The sequence below is a fragment of the Momordica charantia genome (genome assembly GCF_013281855.1).
Source record: "Momordica charantia cultivar OHB3-1 chromosome 10 unlocalized genomic scaffold, Mcharantia_2.0 BLBB01000010.1, whole genome shotgun sequence".
NCBI lineage: Eukaryota > Viridiplantae > Streptophyta > Magnoliopsida > Cucurbitales > Cucurbitaceae > Momordica > Momordica charantia.
In genome coordinates, this window is record NW_028275158.1 from 21,185,380 (window position 1) to 21,202,662 (window position 17,283).

Sequence of the window (17,283 nt, forward strand, 5' to 3'; positions counted from 1 at the left end):
ACACAGATTCAATGAAAATTTATCATGTTTTCAGATATGCGCAGATTTAATAATTGAATCTCAATTAAAAAACTGTTCAATATGTGTTTAGTAATATGTTTGTAAACTATATTTAGTTATAAACAAAATATTTAGACGTATAATACATTATATTTTATATGTTTATCAAAATTTTTGTCCTTTTTAACATAACTATGCATCTTAAACATTTTTAAAAAGCGAATCTTCTAAATCATATCACGCATATTCACTTAATCCATAATCCATTTGATTAAGTGAATCTGAAAATAAAAAAAATAAAATCGGGATTTCCAATCAAGGTCCTAAACCAATGATATAAAATGATCAAAATAAAATATGAAAGTTGGGAAATAATTGAAAGAATAAACCTAAATCTTTTTTAGTTTTGTTTTTAAAGATAATTTTCAATTAGATATGCGTTAGAAAACTAAATAGACACATTTTATTTTATAAATAAAAATGAAAGTTGGGATCTTATCCAGAGAGTTAAAAAAACAAAAGAGAATCGTACAAACAATTATTTTAGTGGAAAACATCTTTTTCACGTTTGAATAATTATTTGTTTTAATTTTTATATTTCTGGAACGTTTATTTAATTCCCATCCTTTTAAAAAGTTACTTACAAAACCTTAACACGAAATTTATACACAATATAAATTATTTAATATCAATTTATTATTATACTAGGGTAATTTAATGAGTGAAGTATTGCAATAAAATTGTAAATGAAATAAATAAGTCCAAGAATGAAAATAATGCTTTAAAAAAAGAATGAAATTAATGAAATTAAATGGTCATTTTAAATAGTATCAAACTAATATTTCCAAATATAAAAATTAAAATAAATTAAAATTAAAATGTTTTTTATACGAAAAATCAAAATAGACATTATAAAAATAAAAATTTAAAATAATAATAATTTGGCGTCGTAAAGAAAAAGCTCGGCGGCGCCGGCGGCATTCAAATTTCCCTTTTTTTGTTAATAAATATTTCTGCAACCGCCTCAAGATATTAACCTTTTTTTTTTAAAACAAATCTAAATTACCAATTTGGTTAATTCAATTTAGATTTTATAATTTTAAAAGTTTAATGATCTCTAACATTATTCTTTACCCACCAAAAATTTATCAATTTATTATTATATTGTACCAAGCCTTAAACCCTAATGTAATGAAAGTACTTGAATTAAAAAAATACAAATTCATTATCACAAGAAAAAAAACTTACGTATTCTATAGGATAATAACAGATTGTTTGTACTGGTTGCACTCAGTCAAAGTATGACAGAGAAAATAGTTTGAACAGTCACACAATGAATGATTTACATAAGACAGACAAACACCTCGACACTCAAGTTAATTTATATGAAAGTAAGATTATATGTGAAGTTAGGTGTCCGACAAGGTGGCGGTCGGAAGGTGGGTATTTCAGATGCTTAAACTCGAATCTGGATGGTGGTCACGCCACTAGGAGGCATCTTCATAGCGTTATGTGAATCTGTGACTAAACATGACTTATAGAACCTATCCGAGATGGTTCTTAAGTTGGACGTGCTAATTGATGCGACAAAGTTAGACGTTTGTATATTCGGTCCACGGCTAAGAAAACAAAAACAATTTGTGAAAATAACCCAAACTTGAGGGGTGAAATTGGGTCATATACATAAAATCTAAAACTAACGAGGCGAAAACAGATTATGTGAATAACGAGGGGGTTTCCCGCAAAATGAGTTCATTTTAAATACGCGATTAGAAAAACGAAAATGGATATTGTTTTGTTGTTGATGCAAAGAAGGACGCAACGTCGTCGTTTAGGCCACCCACACCACTACCACAGACGTCTCTCTCTCCACCTCCTTCTTCTCCGATTTCCACTTCGCTAAAATTCCCTCTCTCTCTCTCTTCTTTCTTTCTTCACCAACTGCAATTATGGCGGAATCGGTGGAGCTACCGAGTCGACTCGGAATCCTTCCGTTCAGGAACAAGGTTCTTTTGCCTGGCGCCATCATTCGAATTCGATGCACTTCACCCAGCAGGTATTAATCAACAAATGCTACTGTTTCTTCTTCCTCTGATTTCACCAATTTCGAATTTCGAATTTCTCCCACGGAAGCATGACTGGACTTCATAATCATACTGTGCTTTGCCCAGTCGCAAGAGAATTCTGATTTAATTGGCTGCTCCGAACGATTTTGACTTTTTTTTTTTTTGTTATTCCGAGTTTGTCTCTCTGGATCATCACTTTGCGGGGCTAATTCGTGGTATTGGAGTTGTATTGGATGATATAGTAAATTTTGTATGAATTCGATTTTTTTTTTGGCGTTTCTTTTAGCAATAAAGGAAGGTCAATGGGAGAATTTGGTTTTGTTCGAATCTTTCTGTGTAGTCTTAGGCTTCTGTCTTCTGTTTGCTAGAATTTTTTCGAGTGATAATCGTATTTCAGTTAAAGTTGGAGCTTTATTTTAAAGACTCCATAAAGTTTCCCCCATTCTCCTAGCTTTTCGGACTCATGAAACGTTTTCTTCATTGGGAAATTCCGATACTCTGTCCTACTTGCTTACGTGAATATATTTATGTTTAAACAATGAATCTGGTCAGCTCGAAGGTTTGCTGTTGGAGATTGTGTATATTTTATGGACGACGTCAAAAAGTTGATGAGAATCCTTTTTTACTCTGGGCGCAGTGTGAAACTGGTTGAACAAGAGTTGTGGCAGCGCGAAGAGAAGGGATTGATTGGTATTCTTCCAGTTCGAGATGATGCTGAAGCATCCGCAATAGGCCCCGTGTTATCTCAAGGTAATTGAGTTGCTGTATGTTTCATTAACCATTTAGTGTTGAATGACTGCATTTTTATTGGAAATTATACTGTATTAAGAATATTTGTCCGTGTGATGCATGTGTTTGTACTATTTGATAATGGCATGCCAAGGAACAATCAATTAACTGTTTCAAAAAAATAATGGCTAGGCATGGGAAGTGATTCTGGAGATCGTAGTTCAAGGGTCCAAGCTGGAACCTCTGACTCACAAAGAATAGATGGGAAAAATCATCAGGAAGTAATCCAATGGCATTCAAGGTATATAATGTCTGTTGTTATTGTGTCATTTCATACTTATTCTAGTTGTTATTGTTCAATTGACTATTATATAGCAGTACTGCATATAAGTTTTTTCACTTAAGTTTCGCTCATTGGTTTAATATCTTTCTCCATATAACTCAAATATAATTTGTCATGTTGTGCTATTTTATTAATTGTTATATAATAAAGTGCAAGGTGGGGTAGTCTGAAATACTTTTTATCAGGGGTGTTGCTGCTCGTGCCTTGCAGCTGTCTAGAGGAGTGGAGAAACCGAGTGGAAGAGTTACATATACAGTTGTACTAGAAGGTTTATGTAGATTCACTGTCCAGGAACTCAGCACCAGAGGAACATATTATACTGCCCGAATATCTCCTTCAGAAATGACGAAGCCAGGTTGGTGGTTGATTGCATTTTTTTTATTCTGTAAGTGGGTGGAAGGTTATGATTTTGTGGATCATTTTCATTGGTAATGGAAGTTGTGGTATTTTTCCCTCCTTCCAGTTTCTGAAACAATTTATTCATATTGGATTCTGAAGCATTCTTGAGCGATGCTTAGCATGTGTTTATCATGTCTAGCCATTTTCTTTATTGTAATTGTATCAAAGATGTTAGTCTCACATGATATTTCTTTTTGTTATGCTAACCTTACTCTATAAGATGAGAACAAATTCCAGTGTTGCTGTGTAAAGCTGTCTTGTTTCGATATGAATTGTAGTTAAACCTCGAGAACTTAACACATTGCAAGAGATTGTATAATGAAGTGGAGCTGTTCTTATTATTGATTAACTTGCAACTTTCAAATATCAATTATCTTTATTTTGCACCCACTCTTTTGATTAATGTTACGCTCTGTTTCCCATCCAAAAAAAAAAAAACCAATTCTCTTGCGGATTATAAAATCTTAATGCTCAATTTAGAATTTGGACCCTCAATATTTTAAAATCATCTTGGTGTTAGCCATTCTGTATTTTGTTATATTTTGGAATCCTATGTCGAGAGGATCTAACTTAACTTCGAACCTAAATCTCACAAGTTGAAGAGAAGACAATCACATAAGAAGTAGTAAACATTGGATTGAAAAGGTTATTTTTGGTGCTTTCTATTCAAATTATTTGTGTTCAATAATCTTCTCTCATCAATGTGAATGAATCATTGTTCAACCTCTACTTTGGTGGAATGACGATGCAAGAAAACTCTAAATCTAAGATTATGTAATTGTTTCCCGAAGGAGGATGAAGGGTACTTATAGGTTAGCAATTAGGTTTTGAGAAAATATGAGAGCGTGTGGTTGGAGAGGCATCAAGAAAAAAGAGAGAACATTGAGACAAAATATAAGAAAGTTCCCTTAAACAAACGAATCCTCCAAACTAACTTTATAACTCTATTATTCTTATATCCTAATTCCCTTTGAGGCTATATTATGACGACCAGATAGGTTTGTATTCCGCTCTTTCGTTCTAGTCTGTTTCTCATTGCCTTCAGAAGCCTAGAACTTCTTTCCAGCCAAAACTTCAAAACTGTTGCCCTCACAATATTTTCCCGCATGAAGGAATTGACAAACAAGGAAGAAGCCTCTCTAAAAAAGAAATTGTAAAAATGTAATAGATAGCCTTATATTCTTTCTAGGACAAAGCACATATTTTACTGTTGTAGATTCTTCTTGCAGTTAAAAGGTCTTCTAATTCGAAGCAATCTTGAAATAATAAATAAACATGTCGGAAGTTATTCATCAACTGCTAAATGAACAACATTAACACCATAGAGATTTAATAGGACACTTCATTTTATGTAATATAACTTGTAAAAAAAATTAGAGGTTTGATGTAATATAACCTGTTAAAAAACTGAGTTAATGTTATAATGAGTTAAACAATTTTAGTATTTAAATTTGGAACCAAAAACTTGAGGTTTGATAGGATCGAAGTGTAATTTTACTTATGTTTCTGTGTGTAAAATTGTTGAATATTTATTTGTGAAATTGAAGGATTTACTGCCTTGGATGCATTGAGAATATGATAGTGTGTTGGTGAACATTCCTCTTGAGGATTGCTTTGCTTTCCTGATGTTATTATATTTCATAGTATGCTTTTCTTTGGAAGTGGTTTTCCTGACATACTTTTTGAGTTTGTTGATTAAACAAATAGGCTGCCTTTTGAACTCATCTGCTGATGTTGTTATTGCTTCCTTTTTTCTCGTCTTAATTAGAGTTGGAGCAAGTGGAGCAAGACCCTGATTTTATTTCATTATCTCGACAATTCAAAGCTACTGCAATGGAGCTTATATCTGTTCTTGAACAGGTACACAGTAATGATATTCTTCTTTTGTTCTATTTTTTGAACAAGAAACAAACTTTTCATTGATAATATGAAAAGGAAGAAAAAGTTCAAGGATACAAGCTCCCAAAAGAAGCGAAAAAAAGAAGAAAAGCATAGTCATTCCCTTTAGTTAGGGTGTTGAGAGATGACATGTGTTACATGGAAGTAAGATGTGAAATCATTGATTTTGTGGCCTATTAATTTGGTGATGGAGATGAGATTATTGCTAAAGTTATAGTTGAGAAAACTTAATTGGTTATTCCGAGAACTTATCCTTCGAACATTTTCCTTATGTTTGAGGATTGATGGAATTGTTGGAAGGCGTTTCTTTCTCTTCTAGAGACAATGATATTTAGTTTGGCTGGTTAAAGGCTGCCATTTGGAAATCAAAATTTCCAAGAAAAGTTAATATTTAGCTTGGTTGGTTCTGTTGGGTGGGTGGGTGGGTGGTTAGTATTGAAAATAGGTTATAAAAAAATGCCTCCTCGTGAGTCTGTCTTTCAATTTGTCATTTTTGCTTTACAACAGAGGAAAGCTAAGAAATCTCTTTTTGTAGTGTCCTTGTAGCGGAAAAAAGGGCCCACAATTCCAGAATCTTCTGTGTTTCTTTTGATAAAATATTAATGGATGATATATTTCAGTTTTGGGCTGGAATTTAAAAGCAAAGCAAAGCCAAGATTTTGACTCAATAAAAGCTGTCTTTCGGGAAATTTGGAACAAAAGAAACAAAAATATCTTCGAAGGGAAGTCTTTGGAGTGGAATGATAGAGTGGGTCTAGCTGAAAGTCATGCTTCTTTATGGAGTGCAGTATCAAGTTCTTTTTGTAATTAGTCTTGTAATGTAATCTCTACTAGTTGGGGACAATTTTTGTAACCTTTTTTTTGGTTTAAATGTGTAATCGCTAATCTGTTTGGGCGATTCTTTTAACTTCTCATAAAAGGAGTTATTAGTGGCTGGTTTTCTGTTGGTAACTTTTCAGTGATCAATGACAAATTTGTTTCTTTTACAATGGAGATTATACTTTTCTAGATTATATTTATTTCATTTTCTTTTATAATTGAACCCATTAGTTCTTCAATCACTTATTCATTTATTTATTTATTCTACTCTGTACATCTGCGTCATTCTTTGGAATAGTAATTCACATTTTTTCCCGCTCCTAGAAACAAAAAACTGGAGGAAGAACAAAAGTTCTTTTGGACACAGTTCCAGTTCACAAATTGGCTGATATATTTGTTGCCAGTTTTGAGATGAGTTTTGAAGAGCAATTATCTATGCTGGATTCAGTTGATTTGAGAGTAAGGCTTTCAAAAGCAATGGAGTTAGTGGACAGGCATTTACAGGCAAGTATTATATCACAAAGTAAATAATAGTGAGCATTCACCTCAACTTCCCTTTTCTTCTGGTGGATTCATGTTATTATTAACTTGCAACAGTCAATACGTGTAGCAGAGAAGATAACGCAGAAGGTAGAGGGACAGCTATCAAAATCACAGAAAGAATTTCTCTTGCGTCAACAGGTTAGCATTCTCCACCAATCATTGTTTTTTAAAGTCAGACAGTAGTAACATCACATTATCTCCATTTTTTTAAAATTTATTTATTTATTATATATATATTTTTTATGATGTTACTAGTTTGTAATTCACTAAAAGATGAAATGATGGACATTGGATTTGATGCTTTATCAATGTTGTCAATGTCTAATGGCCTTTGGTTATTTGTAATTGTGGAATCTATAAATAAGGTGTTGAATTCTATTTTGGTTGCCAACCTGCTACTTTTGCTATTGATTGAGAGAGAGAGCGTTATTAAAGTATATGATGCCTATGGTTTTTACACTAGTAACATGTAACAATCTTTTCTAATAGTTGGGTAACCCTACACTTTAAGCTGATTTTTTATTTATTTATTTATTTTTTTTTTGACAAGAAACAAAAATACTTTTCATTGATATAACAAAAAGAAATAAGTGATTTTATTTCTTTTTTGTAACTGCTATGTTCAACTTAAATACAAATCGACTGTAATTTTGATTAGGTGTTTGATCCAACTTAACTGCATTCTCAAGTAATTTAATATTTTAATTACTGTAGTTATTCTTGAGAATAATTTCAATTCTTTCTGAGATATCTTGTTATCGAAAAGTACCTCTGACAAAGTTCAAATTTCAGCATGTTATTCAGTGGCTGGTTGGTAATGATATTTGTTTAATTTGATAACCGGCATTGCTGGTTCAATACGACTATCATTCTAGACTACTGACCACCTTTGTCATTTATTGCATGATGTGTAGATGAGGGCCATAAAGGAGGAGCTTGGTGATGACGATGATGAAGATGATTTAGTTGCCCTGGAAAGAAAGATGCAAAGTGCTGAAATGCCTTCAAATATCTGGAAGCATGCTCAGAGGGAGTTGAGGTATTCTTTTCTGAGAAGAGATAGTTTAGGTTTTTGTTTTATGCAACAGAAGTTTTAATTTCCTATCAGTTATCACGCAGTTAGCACTAGCAAAAATGAAATAGGTTTGCTTTGCTTTGTTTTTTATTGTTGAAATGGTGGTAATATTTACTCTTGTGATGGGAAGTATAGTCTGAGTGTTGTACAGGTTGATGATAAGCAGACGTTTTAACTTTTTTTTTTTATTAATGATTACAGCTTTGATATCATTATCTTATACGATGCGTGTAGTCCTAAAAAAAGGATATGATGCGTGTATACCATTTCGTACAAGTATCAAAACTATGTTTCAAACATTCAATTAATTAATTGCTTAAAGACGGAGAAAAAAGCACAGTCCAGTACAAAGCTTTACAAGTGTACCCCTAATTGTCAGTGAGGGAAAAAAAGATCTTAGACCTTGTAGTGATGCAGGGAATCAATTGAAAAACTTACTAGATTTCCTCCCACTCATTGGGTGTGCTCAATCAAGATGCAGGGAATCAAAAAATTTCTTTCGAGTGTTATTGAGGAATTTCGACCTCTAGGCTGGCAACATTTGGTATCAAATAATGTTCCTGCATGGGGCAAACGCTGCCACCAGTAGAGGCCCGAAAGATTATATTGACAAGGATCATAGGAAGTAGCTTTGTGATACCGAACCATGCACAACCAACCTTAAAAGCTTGCTAGAAAAATTAATGTTTCTGCTGGAAACTATCAATGGCTTAACAAGTCTTTAATTTTGATATACTGTATCATGGTCAGCTAATTCTCCAAGCTGCATTTTGAATCTCTATTCAGCTGAGATTTTTATATATCAGCTAATTTTACACCCTTCTTTCTTTAAACTTCACAGGAGCCTTAAAAAAATGCAACCTCAGCAACCTGGATATAACAGTTTGCGTGTGTACCTGGAGCTTCTTGCTGACCTTCCATGGAAGAAGGCAACTGAAGAACATGAATTAGACTTGAAAGCCGCAAAGGAACGTCTTGATAGTGACCACTATGGTTTGGTGAAGGTCAAGCAACGTATTATTGAATATCTTGCTGTTCGGAAGGTAACTTATTATCTAATTTTCTTCAATCCTCAAAATTTTCATCTCGAGTTCAAATTTTTTTATTATATGACGTCATCCAACATTTACAGCTTAAGCCAGATGCAAGAGGGCCTGTGTTGTGCTTTGTTGGGCCACCAGGTGTGGGAAAGACATCTTTGGCATCATCTATTGCTGCTGCTCTGGGAAGAAAATTTGTCCGCATATCCCTGGGTGGTGTTAAAGATGAGGCTGACATTAGAGGACATAGGAGGACATACATTGGAAGCATGCCAGGGCGTCTTATTGATGGACTGAAGGTAGTCTTCCCCTATGCTCCTATTGGTCTAAATGTAATTGCTCCTTAAAGATTTATTATTTAGCCAGAGATTAAGCGTATGTTTGCAGTTATTGGTAGATTGAACTATCGTTTTGTTGATCATTATCTATAGTGTTTGATGCTGCTTATTCAATTCATTTTTATCCAGCATGGTTTTTCTTTTTCACCTTATGAACTTTACCCTTGCTTTCATTCCTTTCAAGAAGGCTAAGGTGCTTATCATGGTAAGAATATCCTTAGAGAGTTGTGATTAGGAAGGAATAGGAGAATTTTAGACGTGTAAGACAAATTTTCTTATTTTTCAGAGGCTTCTGTTTTTATTGCATCTTTATGGGAGTGGCTTAGATATAAATTTTTGTTGTTATTCCTCTCACCAAATTGCAGTTAATTGTAATTTTTTTTATCTTTTGGCTTACTACGTTTTTGATGCCTTATCTACCCTTGAAATTTCTTCTTTTAACATTTTACAGAGAGTAGCTGTTTGCAATCCAGTCATGCTATTAGATGAGATTGACAAGACAGGTTCTGATGTGCGTGGTGATCCAGCTTCAGCTCTACTTGAGGTTCTTGACCCTGAACAAAACAAAAAGTTCAGTGATCAGTATCCTAATTTAATGGTTTTTATTTATTTATATTTTTTTTGTGCATAGCATACATTTTGGTGATAGAGCCTGCTTTTGTGTTTAGCTTCTGTATGTTTTTATAAAGGGAAGGATGAAGGTAAGAAAGATCATTTAGTTTCTAGAATAGAATAGAAGGTTAAGGATCAGGGCATTGGTAACTTCATTTTTGTAATGAAGTCCTATTGGGTGAATGGTTTTGGAGATTCTGGTGAATAATGTTTTCTTTAGGTCTCCTTCAAAAACAAATATGGAATTCAAAGTAATGGTTATGATTTAAAAAAATAAAAATAAAAAATATTAAAGCATTGGTGTCCTTGGAAATGTCTCTCTCGAGGCATTAACCCTTTTCTTCTGTTTGTGAAATCTGTTCTTAAGGAAATAAGTAATGACTTTCTAGGTTTCATGGTTAGAAAGAAATATGATACTAATTGTGGATGAGGTTGAAATGTCTGATTTGGGCTAAGGTCATGATGCTTACCTTTTTTGTAGGAATTTTGTGTGTATATTTTGCATAATTTTTGCTGTTTTATGGTAGGGTCTTTTGCTGGTCAAGTTTATAATTGGCGTGTATACTATTTCTATGTACTCGCATATAAATTTTTTACATATTTAATGCCTTTTGCTGTTGAAATTCTAAAACTCTCTCTTGTTCCTTGAGATACTAAGAGTGATTCCTTAACCAATGGTCAATAGTTATTTGAATGTCCCATTTGACCTCTCAAAGGTTGTATTTGTGGCAACTGCTAACAGAATGCAGCCCATACCTCCTCCTCTTCTAGATAGGATGGAAGTCATTGAGCTGCCTGGATACACACCAGAGGAAAAACTCAAGATTGCAATGCAGCATTTGATACCGCGAGTTTTGGAACAGCATGGGCTAAACACTGAATTTCTTCAAATTCCAGAGGTAGTTAACTCTTAATTAATGATGATTACAACTAATAGGTTTATCAATATGATAGAGATCAAAGTATCATTCTCATTGATATCAGAGAAGTACAAACTGGAAGAAGTTTCAAGAGTCTTTTGAATGTTTCTTGCTCACTCTTTTCTAGTTTTTCCTATCTCGTACCATCTTTCTCCCTACTTTATTGATCCTACATACACCATGAATCAAGTGCCTACCCTCCCCCACACAACCACCTTGCATATAAGTACCATGCCATTATTCCTTATTTTCTCTTTCCCTATTCTTGCACTAGTACGTATGTTTAATTGGGGGCCTATCACTTTAGTATGTAGCATCTGAGAACCACCGGATGCTCTAAAAGGTTTATTACAACTGTAAATATTCTACAGAACCTTTGTCTTTGCTGTCTTATAATTCTTGCTTCTGGGGACTTCCAGTTCCAATTTTACAGCTTACTGATAAAGAACACTAGCCAATCTAAGTGTCCTTATGGTTATATAAACTCCTAGATCGCAAATGCTAAACCTCTCAAATCAAGATGATTTCAACTCAAGAAAGAAGTTGAAATGGATTTACTTTGATGATCAAGATCAAGAGTAAAGAAACTTGTCTCAAAACTCAAGATTCGAATCACCCCACAAGTTAGTTTGATCAAGGCTACTTGAATGATGCGGTACTCGAATGATTCTAGTATGCAGGAATGGAAAGGAAAATAAGTTATAGGCTTTTGAAGGAAAAATGTGACTTTCATTCAATCACAAAATTTGGATACAAAATATTCTAAATCAAGATGATTGGATCTAAGAACCTTTATGGTTATATAAACTCCTAGATCACAAATGCTAAAGCCCTCAAATCAAGATGATTTAAACCCAAGGTAGAAGTTGAAATGATTTACTTTTGATGATCAAGATCAAGATTTGGATACAAAATATTCTAAATCAGAAATATATAACCCTACAAAAGGAAACCCTAGCCGACAAAGATTTAAACACAATTCTTGTAACTTCCAGCCACTCATTCTATGCATAACTCCAAAATGCATTGAAAGCCATAATAACTACCAACAAAATGTAATCTATCAAATGAAGACAACATAAAGGCAAAGTTTAAAATCGGAAAATAAGAACATAAATTTTAATAAGCTTCCATAACTGGCCATGAGTGGATAAGAATAAATGTGGAATTATTTCTTTCTATCTATGGACATGCAGCAGAAATGCTTGTTTCACATCTGGTATATGGTTTTCTGGTTTTTTTATATATGAAAACAAATTATAAGTACCTGTTTATTGTGATAGGCCATGGTTAAACATGTGATTCAAAGATACACTAGGGAGGCTGGAGTACGAAGTCTTGAGAGGAATTTGGCTGCCCTGGCTCGTGCTGCTGCTGTTAGAGTTGTGGAAAGAGATCAAACGATTCCGACGAGTAAAGACATGCATCAGGTTTCTTCTCCTCTGTTGGAAAACAGACTTTCCGATGGAGCTGAAGTAGATATGGAGGTCATCCCAATTGGAGCGGATCATGAGATACGAAACCCGTTGAGGATAGCCTCTCTGTTGGTTGTTGACGAGGCTATGCTTGAAAAAGTGCTTGGGGTAATAATTCTTATGGCCTTTTTTGCATGAGTTGTTTAATATGTGCCTGTAACTTGAAACTATTACTGGTGTGTTTACAAAGTCCTTGATGAATGAACTAATTGTTTGATGTCCAGTTTGCTTCTTCTTCACCTTGTTCTTGATCACATCTGAGGAATGTTTTTCTATAATTGGGCGTCAATACTAGTTGGTTTCTTCATTAAAAAAAAAAAAGAAGAACGAAAATTTATTATCATTCCCTTTCTTTGGAGACAGTGCAGTATAATTACAAATTGAAAGTCATTTTCAATTAACAATGAATCTTTCTGCCCTCAAGTTAGATATTCAATTAAAAATATCTATTGCTGTTGGGCTATAAAGAATAGTTGTTGATTTTTGAGCGGCTATGTGACCTATGTTCCATACGTGGCCTACCATATCTTTATCACTTTGTTGGCATATACTTGAGCTCCCAAATAGAAAAATTTTCAGTCTTTTCTTATCATTTCTTCTCGGTTGGAATTTTAAGAAAGCATCTTTCACATATTTTTATTCTTGTTACTGTTATGCAGCCTCCTAGGTTTGATGACCGAGAAGCAGCAGAACGAGTTATATCGCCTGGGATATCCGTTGGGTTGGTTTGGACTGCCTTTGGGGGAGAGGTTCAGTTTGTGGAGGCTACAGCAATGTCTGGAAAGGGAGAATTACATCTCACTGGGCAGCTTGGTGATGTCATTAAAGAATCAGCTCAGATAGCCCTTACCTGGGTATCATATTCATCTCAATACTCTGTGTTTCCATAAATATATTTTTATCTCTACAAATGAGTGTTATTAGCCTTTTCTGGTTCTGTCATAAGTTCTATCCTCAACAAGATGTCTCTGATATATCTCAATATGGGGGGCTCATAGGGGCAGCCCCATTGGCAATGACATAGGACCTTGTGGTATCACCTACCATGAGGTCTTGTGTTTGAACCTTTAGGTGAGCTTAAATCTTAATACTAAAAACTCTTGATGTCCTCCAAGTCCGAGCCTTGAGACGGGTGCAAGTGCCCTCGGTTATAGGGGCAAATAGCTAAAAATCTATTGATTCTGAGTTATCCAAAAATATTGGGGCCGATACAATTGTGTTCTATATAACAACACATCTACCATCATTCTTTTTTTTTCTATGGGCCATGGTGCTTGACTTAGCTGACAGTACCTTGATAGTAACCCTCGCTTTAGTGGTTGTTGCAATCCATGACGTTTCGGCTTAGAAATAAATCACTATACACATTGAGACCCTTAATAAAAATAAAAAAAATAATTACACACTAAGACATTCACTCAAGGATGTCAACTTCCTCAGGGAAGATGTGTTTAGTGCAATCTTTCAATATGCGATACTGCCTCATCTTATGAATGGATCGATGCTCTTAAGTCCTTTATGAGAATTATATCAGATATTTTTTCCATTTGCACCTGAAATGAATTCATAAGGCACATTTTAGTAGCCTTATTACATTTTACATTTATTTCCAAAACATTCATCATTTGGAAATTACAGGTAAGAGCAAGGGCAACGGATCTCAAGTTGGCAGCTGCTTGTGAAACCAATCTTTTGGATGGTCGTGATATTCATATACATTTTCCTGCTGGTGCAGTGCCTAAGGATGGGCCTTCAGCTGGTGTGACTCTTGTAACAGCTCTGGTCTCACTGTTTGGTCAGAAAAGAGTTAGAGCTGATACTGCAATGACAGGAGAGATGACTCTGAGGGGTCTCGTGCTACCTGTTGGTGGCATCAAGGATAAGGTATATCTCATATTTTTCTTCCGCCATATTCTGAACATGTATAGGTATTTTTCTTTTCCTGCTGATTCTTTTTTGTTCTTGTACAAGAAGTCACAAAATTTAAAATTAACTTGTCTACAAGTTTCTATTTACTTATGCTGGTTGTGATATCCTAGAGAACTGAATTTGGCTTATCTGCAAACAACGAAGTTTTAATTGCATAAGATTTTGGGCAAATTAATGTTTACAATATATTGATAGTAAATCCATTTGAAGGTCGGCAAAGCTACAAGAAAATAGTGAGTGCTATAGCATGCATGCCTTATTTTGTGTGTATCACTCTATCATGAGGGTGGAGGGTTCCTCTAGAGTCTAGAGTAAACTGTTATCCATCTTTGTAGTCATGGTTGCACTTTGAGTTGAATTTGCACTCTCTATGAGAAATTTTTGGTTTTAAGCCCCTGAGTTTGACCTCTGTTTGAGGATATGAATGTTTATATGTATTCATGTCCAAGAAATGGATAAAGGCATGTCCGTGAATTTAATGACTAATGCAAGTGATCTTTTGCAGATATTAGCTGCACATCGTTATGGGATAAAGAGAGTTATTCTACCAGAGAGAAATCTGAAAGACTTGGTGGAAGTTCCTTCTGCCGTGCTTGCCAGTCTGGAGGTAAGATGCAATGCATAGGCAAGATGTTGCTCTGATCATTAGGATGTGCAAACAAAAACGAAATGCATATGACAAAAAAAAAAGCCCAGTTATTGCCCTAATTTTACTCTGCAGGGATAATGTCAGCGTGAGGTAGTTCCATTTGAAATTGATTTCTTATGCATTTTGTTAACCCTAATATGTGATCAATAATTTTGCAATGAAGAAATGTGGCTTGCCTAAGATTCCAATTCTTAGACAAATTTATTTTTCCTCTTGCTGGTATCACTTCTGAGCCAATATCTCAAAATCATTATAAGGTGATCTTGAGCTTCTTGTTTGGGTCTGTTGCTTTATAGATTGCTTACAAGGTTTAGATACTATTTTGGTTCATTTTGCTATGGTTAATTTTGGTCCCTATAATTTTAAAATGTCTATTTTAGTCCTCGTACTTTCAACTTTTGTTCATCCCTATCGTTTCTAAATGTTTGTTTTGGTCCTTGCACTTTTAAAAAGTGACAATTTCGGTTCTTTCAATTTTATTTTTATCTCATTTCTTTCCATCACGATCTAAGCATGACACTTCACTCACTAAGTTTCTTGAAATATAGTTATAAAAGGTTTTTATTGTATATAAAATTTGTGTTAAAATTATGCTAACAGGGACTGACATTACAGGGACCAAAACAAACAACAAATATTTTGAAAGTATGGGCATTAAAATGAACCTAAGTTAAAAGTACGAAAGCCAAAATGGATGATTAGAAAGTACAATAACGAAAATGAACCGAAGTTAAAAGTAGGGACTAAAATAGTATTTAGACTTAGTTGGTAGTCCGAAAAATAGGTGGTGCAACCAGATCCTGATCATTATATTCTCTCTCCGTGTAGTCTGAAAGATTATTGCATTCTCTGTCCCATTATCTTTATTGTTGTTATAAAACCAATGATTTTGGCTTTTCTTCTTATTAGATATTACTTGCTAAGCGGATGGAAGATGTACTGGAGCAGGCTTTTGAAGGGGGGTGTCCATGGAGACTACACTCGAAGTTATGACAGGCGCACGGGGCATGGTCATCATCTAGAATCCGAGTGATTGAATACTAGGGCATTGCCGTATCCATCGGGTGAAAACCGCTGTAAATTTAGTTGGAGCTGGCTCTCCGGCCTATCAAAATTTGTGATGATTTCTCCATGTTTTGGTCATTCTTCTCCGAGATGGAAAGTTACCCAGTAAGTTGCAGAAAGTTACAACTATTTGGATCCTGCAACTATATGTGTAAAAACCATAGTATGTAATATTCTTTCATCTTATCAAAGGCTCTTCTACTGCGGTTGAGCCCCCGATTCTCGTATTATCGCTCTCGTGTTTACTCTCCCTGTAATTATGAAAAAAAGAAAATAACTGTGTATTTCTACAAGCAAATTTTATGCTCTGATTTCTTTATGCCCCCTCTTCTATAAATGTTATCATGGGGGATTATCAGCAAAACTACACAGGTGGAAATATCCTGAAAAGGGAACTAATGTAAGATCTAACTAAATACTCATGGACATTGCTTTTTATCATCTAATATCTTGAAATTCAAAAATAAAATGTTCAAAATTGTTATTTTCAATTTAGATGTTTGAATTCATATACTTGTTCAAATATTTGATTTCATGTGATATGAACTCTTTATTTGTTAACTTGAGTACTTGTTCATTCTTGGATTTCTTATTGTACTCATTGATTTTGCATGGAGAGTGTATATTTTGGTCAAGGAAATTTGTTATCTTTTTTAGTCGAGTTCAAAATGTTATTTCATTGGTATCAAATTTAACAATTTAACAAAATTCTGAAGTATATTGTACCTAGGTTTTTTATTTATATATAATTAAAAAATAATGTGTATATATTGATGTGGTAATACATTTGAATTAATTAATCGTACAAAACAAAATGTGACTCATTGCGACTATAGTATAAAATTCTTCATCCAATAAACATTACCACACAAATTTAGTTAAAAAAGAAAAAAGAAAATCAGTCCTTCCTACAAGAAAAATTGAAACTCTATCTCAAACTTCTATAATGTCTTCATCCCCAACTTCTATAATGTCTTCATCTCCACGTTTTGTCAATTCCACTGGTATCATGAGTAGAAACTACAACTTCTAGTTCATACAACGATAAATTAGCACTTCAGACGTACCGATAGGTGGACTTTTGTAGATCGTAGATTCATGCCATAGAAGTGGTCCCCTCTACTTTGCATCATCAAGTCACGGACGTGACGTCATTCCCACCTTCCTCCAATATATCACTAGCAGTCCGTCGTGAGTGCGGCACACTTGTTTTTTGGCATATCAGCCATGTGTTAAAAAAAAAATACACGCTATTTCGCACCTCAAACATGTGCTTCGAGGTCTCTGTGTCCAACATGATAAAAAAAACTAAGTATTTGTGCTTCCTAAAAGATAAAGTGTAAATTATTTGAGGATAAAAAAATGGACACCGTGGACAAGTT

At 34.2% G+C, this 17,283-nt stretch overlaps 1 protein-coding gene across 1 annotated transcript; it reads left to right on the forward strand.

The window, feature by feature from the left end:
- Positions 1 to 1,792: 1,792 nt before the first annotated feature.
- On the forward strand, positions 1,793 to 16,220 carry LON2 (lon protease 2). Its single transcript, XM_022299815.2, has 17 exons — positions 1,793 to 2,056; positions 2,704 to 2,816; positions 2,988 to 3,096; positions 3,324 to 3,493; positions 5,306 to 5,397; positions 6,580 to 6,759; positions 6,853 to 6,936; positions 7,713 to 7,837; positions 8,715 to 8,916; positions 9,006 to 9,212; positions 9,703 to 9,833; positions 10,549 to 10,762; positions 12,067 to 12,366; positions 12,918 to 13,112; positions 13,897 to 14,142; positions 14,693 to 14,794; positions 15,746 to 16,220. The coding sequence occupies exons 1-17, from the start codon at positions 1,950 to 1,952 to the stop codon at positions 15,827 to 15,829; spliced, it is 2,661 nt and encodes an 886-aa protein (XP_022155507.1). The 5' UTR covers positions 1,793 to 1,949; the 3' UTR covers positions 15,830 to 16,220.
- Positions 16,221 to 17,283: the final 1,063 nt, after the last annotated feature.

Bases quoted from the DNA above. Each gene is read 5' to 3' on its own strand.
- LON2 (XM_022299815.2), top strand. From the start codon at position 1,950: ATGGCGGAATCGGTGGAGCTACCGAGTCGACTCGGAATCCTTCCGTTC. The intron at 2,817-2,987 runs GTAATTGAGTTG...AATAATGGCTAG, and splicing joins AGGCCCCGTGTTATCTCAAG to GCATGGGAAGTGATTCTGGA. The intron at 8,917-9,005 runs GTAACTTATTAT...CAACATTTACAG, and splicing joins AATATCTTGCTGTTCGGAAG to CTTAAGCCAGATGCAAGAGG.